General features: G+C 41.8%; 1 protein-coding gene across 6 annotated transcripts; it reads left to right on the forward strand.

Annotated features, from left to right (window-relative positions):
- The first annotated feature begins 797 nt into the window (after positions 1–797).
- Gs2 (Glutamine synthetase 2) lies at positions 798–8,163 on the forward strand. 6 transcript variants are annotated; one of them, NM_001298192.1, is made up of 5 exons: positions 798–1,038; positions 2,236–2,420; positions 6,495–6,835; positions 6,948–7,139; positions 7,205–8,163. In NM_001298192.1, the coding sequence occupies exons 1-5, from the start codon at positions 1,028–1,030 to the stop codon at positions 7,595–7,597; spliced, it is 1,122 nt and encodes a 373-aa protein (NP_001285121.1). In that variant the 5' UTR covers positions 798–1,027; the 3' UTR covers positions 7,598–8,163. The 6 variants fall into 6 exon arrangements, with proteins under 6 accessions (NP_001285121.1, NP_727525.1, NP_001285122.1 ...); NM_167284.2 differs by having other exon boundaries at positions 2,248–2,420; NM_001298193.1 differs by lacking the exon at positions 798–1,038 and adding an exon at positions 1,923–2,069 and having other exon boundaries at positions 2,231–2,420.
- The last annotated feature ends 205 nt before the right edge of the window (positions 8,164–8,368 follow it).

Genomic DNA, 8,368 nt, shown 5'->3' on the forward strand with positions numbered 1-8,368 from the left:
AGCTGGCGAATGGGTTACACCCACGGAGAAAATGAGTTTATCGAACTATGGCCAAACTTGGTCATAAAAATAAAATATTTCAGAGATTTTAAATGTAATAAAAATGCCTTGTACATTAGGCGTTATCATATCAAAGAGCGTTATGCTCCGATATTAATTTTTAGTAAGAGCATAGATTGGCTGTTTTATTTAGCACCTCTTTAGGAAGTAGGAATAACTTTACGAGAATCTGGAATTATAGGCTTGTCAAATATGGAAAACTGCCTTGATAAGTTGTAAATTCCGGTCAATTTACATTACCGCCTAGACGCAGCCATAAAAAATCGAAGCGAACAATTCGACTTTTTGTGCCAAACTCGTTTGCAATTAACAAATTCACACCTTCGGCTGGCAAACATGGCTAACATTTTGCGTTGGGTGTGTGTGTATTAGTGTGTGTGTGTGTGTATGGGTTCAGGATTCGCAGTTGGCAATATTTTTTTCTTTTTGTTATTTGTTGTAGGGGGCTTCGGCGGGGGTCTGTCACTTTTCTTGGCCAAAAGGAATTGCTCCCTTTTTGGGGCTTATTTACTTTCGTTTCGCGACCTGACGAGCCGAGCAAACAGCCAAATAATAATAATAAAAATGTGAGAATCTTGAAAAGGTAATTAGCACATGGTCGTGTTTGCTTTATGCGCCATAAAAATAATCAAAAAATCGAGTCACACATCCGAACATCCCCCCAGTGGTCCGAGTGCGAAGTGATCGGTGATCGGAGATCGGAGAGCCTATAAAAGCGGATCAATCGCCGCTTGATCTGCGCAGTCGCTCCTAAGAAGTGCCCACTGTATCAGCTCCAAGATCGAAACTCCCAATTGGAATTAGAGCAAAGGGCTCCCTCCAAACAAAAAAAAAAAAATAAAATAAAAAGAGAAAACAACAAGAGAAAACAACAAGATAACATTCTACGCAAGTGTTAGGTGTCAAAGTTCGCGTCTGGAATTACTTTCATTCACCGTTCGGGAAATCATTAAAATCACACAATAAGATGCATTCCGCGTAAGTTGTTCATCATTACATCAGCCGACTGTCCTTGTCCTTGTCAAGAACAAAAAAAAAAAACAGAAAAAAAATAAATACTATTAACAGCTCATTTGCTGACGATCCAGCTGATAAGCGACATTTACTCATTTACACGCATTTGCTGGCACATCAAAAGTGAATTAAAAATAAACAAAACAATTTGGCAACTCAACCTGCAACTGTTAATGTACACAGCACGCAATAAAGGGTAATTGGGATTACAAAAAAAAGAAACAAACGAAATGCACAAAAGTGTGGACATCTTTTTCGGTTTTATGAGTGATTTGAGTATATTTTTGAAGTGAAATCACGTTCAGCTGAAGTTCCTTTAAAATTGAAATTACCCAAATTCAATTAGTGCTCGACTATTTTTTTCCGTGCTACCGGAAGCGTCAGCCAGAAATCCAATTGGGAGAGCAGCTCTCAGCCTTTCTCGCTCTCGCTCTCGCGTCCGCTAAACTCAGCGGCGACAAACTGCAAAGCGTCTAATCAGACAGTGGGTGGCAGTGGGAGGCGGGCGGTGGGCGGTGCGGGCGAGCGAGACAGCAAGGTGGATGAGTGGTAGAGAGGGGGGGCGTTGATCGTGCGGCGACTGCGCTGCGACAACAGCTGTTGCTTTTGTTTTCAATGGCGTGCTGCCCGCTTTCGCTGCCGGCGTCGCAGTCGCAGCTAGTTTGTTGTAACTATAGTATACTGTATGTATGGTACATTATATATATACCGCAACAACAACAGCTACAGTGACAACAATAATAATAACAACAACAACAACAACAGGGGGACGACGCGGGCGCGTTGCTTTTGTTTTGCTTTGTTGTTTATTGTTGGTCATTATAAATTGAGTTGGAACAAGGGGCTCCAGCTTAGTCGTGTTCCAGTAACGCTTCCGCGCACACCAAATCCAATTCAGTACCAAAATCGGAATCAGCGCCAGGACACAGCACACAGCCGTCGTCCCGCCATCAATTACATCGTCAGTCCAATCAGAAGTGCATTGAAAAAATCAGGTGCAGATCTTAAGTTCCACACGACAGCAAAAGCGTAGGGGTCGCCCCCCCCCCCCAACGCTTTACCCCCCTCCCAGCGGGAAGAGTGCCAAACGAACATTGTTTATTTCTGATCCGCTTTCGATTTGTATCATTATTTTTTTGGGTGCCCTAATCGCAAGAGCAGTATGTCCGCTAGGATCCTGGAGGACTCGCCCAACGCGCGCATCAACAAGACGATCCTCGATCGCTATCTTTCACTGCCGCTGCAGGAGAACATCGTTCAGGCCACCTACGTGTGGATCGATGGCACCGGCGAGGATTTGCGCTGCAAGGATCGCACCCTCGACTTCATTCCCCAGAGTCCCAAGGGTGAGTACCTACCACCTATGAATGTCACCAGCCATCAGATCAGGAGTTCCAATGAAAGTTGTGATGAAAATCGAACGGATTATTTCAAGCATAATGGGCTCAAAAGAACATTATAGTACTTAAAAAAAAGAACACTTGAAATTCGAATGTGAAATATAAATAAGAAATTGGTGAACTGTAATCACAATGCCCGATTAGTTTATAGTTAAAAAGCGCTTGGATCAAGTACTTGAAAGGCCGGCATTAAATCATTTCCAACTCATTGGAACATAGGTCGTGTTCGCACTTGATTTATGTGCAAAATACTCAATTTCTCTGCAAGTGTAATCTTATCTCAAGTGTCTAGAGACTTAAAACTGTCTCCGTCTCAGCTAGTTGGTCTAGATTTATCGCGCTAATTTGCTAGAATCGCCGATCGGCGTTGGTTTTATAACCAACTGCAAATGGTAATGGGGATTTAATAGGTCGCATGTGAATGAACTTGCAGAGATTGTAGTTAAACTTAAACTAAGTTAAATTTAAATGCAGAAACTAAGCATATTGGCATATAAAATGATCTTAAGAAACTACTTGCCAGGTGCTAATTTCTTCGAAATTAGTCAGACGCCTTTGATGATCGAAAATACAGGCACATTCTTAAATTAGAAGCTAATTGAGTAGATTTCTAATTTCGGAGACCCCTCAAGTTCACACAGTTCCGTATAGACCAAACAATTGAAGATGATAGACCAATAAATCAAAAGTTCACATACATGTACATATGTATATTAATCCCATAAGGTCTATGCTTCTCACTATCAGCTTAGCATAGATAATAATCTTTTCCTAATTAGAAACTATATAAACGTACATGTCCCATCCACTATCTTCCGCCTGCAAATTGTCAGTCTTTAAATCGCTTTAAATTCGCATTTGGCAGCAATTACTACGCAATAGCTATATGCTATATGGGTCTATACTATAAGTAGATCTGTGCGATTTTACGATCGTCTGAAAAATCTAGCCCATAAACGCCCAAAAAAAAAAAAAAATTGTGCGGCAATGGACGAGGCGACGGCTTCAGCCACGTCTGTTGCGTTTTTTTTTTTTTAATTTCATTTTATTGATCCCTCTCACGGGGTTATATAACCCCAACAAAGCCAACCCGGCAATGGGATGACCTTTGCCTTGGCACGATTCTGGCGACGGTTCTTCGGCTCCTCGAAGTTCGAACGTCTGGGGAATTGTTCGCGACGCTTTAGCTTTATGGTCTAAAAACAGAACAGAACAGAAACAAGTAACAGAAACAGAATTTTCACGACTCGCGCGTCTGATAATGCGATTTAATCGGGGCGGGGAGGGGCTTTTTAACAGGCCGTATGGACTTGGCACTAATTGATGTCGTTTTAATGTGCAATTAGCCGCGGCGTGTGGAAAGAGGAAGCAGTTTAGGGATATGACTTTATGGGGCATTGTAAAGTCATTTCGAACTCTCCAACTTTGGCTGTGACACGCGTTCGAAGTGCTCTAATTACGCGAAAAAACGTGAATTTTATCACTCAAGCAACAATCAGTCATATCAGTTTATCAGCTTCACACAACTATGTTTATTTGGAATCGAACTACATCAAGATATTGCACTTAGAAATACATATGTACATAGGTAAATTTCTAGAGTCTCTACTTTCTTGTTTGTAAAGAATTCCCAATACAAACAAGAAAAGTTGTAATTGTAACTGTAATGCAAAACCCCATAAGCTGTGCGACAAGGACGCATAGCTGTCGCCCCCAACTGTGTAAAGCCCCACGATCCGCACGCGAACCTGTCCCCTTAATAATTCCACTTGCACTTGTAAGCAAAAAAAAAACAAACAAACAAACAGAACAGAATTACTAATGAAGCGCACTCACACTCACACCCTCCCACTCGCACCAAGTGCATCAAATTGCCGTTGAAGCAGGAGGGGTATATAGAGCGTAGGTGTGAGAGAGCTTCACTTTCCGAATATTTATTTTAATTACTCTTAGAGAGTGACAAGTGAAAAAGGGAAGAAGAGGAGAATGGGAATTGCATTCTCCATCTCACATTTCAGGTTCAAAGTCAAATTCTAATGTGCCCACACTTGAATTCAATTATAAGAAAATTGCCAGGCAAATCACATTTAATCGCTGAGGCGTGCATTTCTTTCAATAAAGGACAATCGATTTTGTTGTCCAATCCTTTTGCCCCCCAACCGCGAATATAATTTCCAATCAATAGTAATTGACAACTTTTTAGCCCGATTGCATTTATAAGCACTTGAATTGCCACAAAATTGCTAGTCACTTCAAGGATGGGCGCGTCAGAAAGAGATAGATGCAATTACGTGGTGGTAGAAAAGTACAGTTTGCAAAATTGAAAAGACTTACACCTGGAAAAAATTTACTTATTTGAAAACAAACTCAATTAGCTAAGAAATCTGCGGATTAGGTACACTTTTTTTAATAAATCTATTTAATTAAATCTAATTAAATCTATTGATTTGAGAAGTGAAAGATATTTGTTTTATTATTAAATATATGTAGTATATATTATAATCCTTAATGAATACTTTCGTGATTTAAGATCCACTGATTTGGTATTAGGTTTGTTTAAATGCATTAACTAGTAGGTTTCAAGATCAATGATCTCAGGATTGCAATCTCCAACGACTGATAGTGGCTGATAATAGCCGGCCGGCCTTTTGCATTTTTTTTTTGTCTCCGTGTAGCACAGAAATCGGAAGCAAATAGCAACTGTAGCTGTTGGGGGGGCTGTTCAGTTTTGAGAAGGTGAAATCGCTGGCGCGGGGAGCAAGGCTAGTAACTGTAGTGTTGCCGGCACAGTGACACACTGACACTCGTGCGTTGAGAACCAGTCGTTCTTGCTGCGCGTGTGTGTGTGTGTGCGTGTGTGGAAAAATCTACAGCTGTTTATCAATTCGAGTGGCATACACAGATACTCGAGAGAGCACACACACACACACGCGCACGCACACACGCTGACCAGCAAGTGGAAGAGGGGTGGGGAGCGGAGATAGGAAACCAACACGAGATACCAGATTGTAAATAAAAACGCTGGCTCAAGGTCACCCCCCGCCTGTTACAACAATGCAACGCCCCCACTCCCCCCACAAAAGATTTGCATAAGTGAAATATTTTCATTAGCATTATTTACATACGGGGAATTAACTATTTATTATCATAAACAACAGGCAATGGGGAAAAGGGTTTGGCGAGTAAACAAACATTCGTCACCCAACACCTCGGGATTATTTCGACAATTTTTCTCTGTTCTCACACACAAGCCGCATTATTTATTTATTTATTTATTCTTTTTTTTTTTTTTTTTGATTATCATCAAATGCAAGGCGAGATTCTGAAATTGGGAAGGTTGCAGCTTGCGTTTTGAAACTTAATAAGCACAATTGTTTCATCCATTTGAATTTACAGTTACGTAAACAAAGGGCTCTAAAGATGAAATTTAATATAATAATACATACATTACTTTCCCTCTGAGCAAAACGTGTTCACAATAACACTAACTCATTTGTATATAAATTAGGTACTATGACTAACTCTCCACTTAACTTTAAAATATAAGTCTATTAAGTAAGTTGTTTGTCAAAGTAAATTTAAATTGATATATGAGGAAGTTCGACGGTTGTTTTAAGTCTACAGTCGAGCTAGTTACAATTTAGAAGGTAAATAAAAGTTCCTAACGATCCACAACGCAAGTTTTATGTGCATATATGATTGAATTTAATGATTTTATAGCAGAACGACGGGGTTTAATCTGTACCAGTTTTAAAGTAACTATCATTTTGCTATGTAAACATTTTTCAATTGGATTTACAAAAGTACGTTAACGAGTTATGGTTTCGAAAATAGGGGGATGTGAACTTTCGAACGGAACATCGCAATCGCAAGTCAATTGCCCTCAATTATATTTAATTCGAGGGTATCGCATGCTAAGTGAGCGACGAGGTCACCCCTTTCAAATTAACCCCCATCGTGCACAAATGTCCAAAGACTAACCCTACCCAATTTTTGCATTTTTCTGTTCGCCTCTTGCAGAGCTACCCGTTTGGAACTACGATGGAAGCTCGTGCTACCAGGCCGAGGGATCCAACTCGGACACCTACCTGTATCCGGTGGCCATCTACAAGGACCCGTTCCGGCGCGGCAACAACATCCTGGTGATGTGCGACACCTACAAGTTCGACGGCACCCCCACGGACACCAACAAGCGCAAGACCTGCCTGGAGGTGGCCAACAAGTGCGCCGCAGAGGAGCCCTGGTTCGGTATTGAGCAGGAGTACACCTTCCTCGACTTTGATGGCCATCCATTGGGCTGGCCCAAGAACGGTTTCCCCGGACCCCAGGGACCCTACTATTGCGGCGTTGGTGCCAACAAGGTGAGTTCGTTTATTTGATATCACATTTACCCATCCAATGGGGCGTATACGTAATTTGTATTCCTGTTTTAGTTTTTCATATTTAAACACATATTTTTGAAATGGCTTACAGGTCTACGCCCGCGACATTGTGGATGCCCACTATCGCGCCTGTCTGTACGCCGGCATCAAGGTGTCCGGCACCAATGCCGAGGTGATGCCCGCCCAGTGGGAGTTCCAGGTGGGACCCTGCGAGGGCATCTCCATTGGTGATGATCTCTGGATGGCCCGTTTCCTCTTGCATCGCATCTCCGAGGAGTTTGGCGTAAGTTTCATTAGCTACGATCTTTGCGGAATAAGTGTGACTATATATTTGCCATGTCCGCACAGATTGTGTCCACTCTGGATCCCAAGCCGATGCCTGGCGATTGGAACGGTGCTGGTGCCCACACCAATGTGTCGACGAAGGCAATGCGCGAAGATGGCGGCATTCGGGACATTGAGAAGGCGGTGGCCAAGCTGTCCAAGTGCCACGAGAGGCACATTCGCGCCTACGATCCCAAGCAGGGACAGGACAATGCCCGTCGTCTGACCGGAAAGCACGAGACGAGCTCCATCAACGATTTCAGTGCCGGCGTGGCCAATCGCGGATGCAGCATACGCATTCCTCGCGGCGTCAATGATGATGGCAAGGGCTATTTCGAGGATCGCCGCCCCAGCTCCAACTGCGATCCCTACTCCGTGGTGGAGGCCATCTTGCGCACCATCTGCCTGGACGAATAGGACGGGATGGGATATGCCTATCTCCCGAATTGTTGTTATCGATTTATAGCTTGTTGTTAAACCACCTTTTGATCCACTGATCCAATGACCCACGAACAACCCGATCAACTGAACACCGAACGCGAAGTTATTTGCATAACGTAGGCTTAGTTTTTACCTAACGTATTTCCCATAAACCAGAACTAGAAACCTAAGGCAGCCCCCTCCTCTTGCTGATATTTTCAAAGTTTTTTTTTTCTTTTTTTTGTAGCTGCTGTTACTTAGGTTTTAGTATGAGTTTTTTTTTTTTGTTTGTTGACCAATCAAATATATAGTAATGTGGTCAGCGTAATGACGATGAAATGAAGAGGAGCAAGAACCCAAAAAAGACATCCCCACGAAGAAGAAGAAAAAAAAAGATAACATAAAGCTCTAGTATCAAACAATTCCTTGAGACCCCGCAAAAAAAAGAAAACCCAGCCCCCTACTTGTTAATGATATTAAATAATTAACTTTAATCCTAAACTACATACATATACTCTCTAGTTAAGTAAATGCACTAAAAAATAAAAAAAAATACACAATACAAAGCGGGGAATTTCTTGATTTGATTAACTGGTGGCAAGTTCGCCATTTTTTTTATCAGTTATCTAATTGTTAAGACCATTTTACAATTTATAAAGAATACTTAGTATGCCTGCGAACGTCTAGACTTTCTTTCTCCTGAGTCGCCGGCACGTGCTGATTTTATAATGGCTATATAGTACACATATACATATACGTATATGTATA

The sequence above is a fragment of the Drosophila melanogaster genome, chromosome X, assembly GCF_000001215.4.
Source record: "Drosophila melanogaster chromosome X".
Classification (NCBI taxonomy): domain Eukaryota; kingdom Metazoa; phylum Arthropoda; class Insecta; order Diptera; family Drosophilidae; genus Drosophila; species Drosophila melanogaster.

What these genes read in the sequence shown, in the direction of transcription:
- Gs2 (NM_001298192.1), top strand. An exon ending in CATTCCCCAGAGTCCCAAGG is followed by an intron (nt 2,421 to 6,494) that starts GTGAGTACCTAC and finishes CGCCTCTTGCAG; the next exon opens with AGCTACCCGTTTGGAACTAC. An exon ending in GCGGCGTTGGTGCCAACAAG is followed by an intron (nt 6,836 to 6,947) that starts GTGAGTTCGTTT and finishes AATGGCTTACAG; the next exon opens with GTCTACGCCCGCGACATTGT.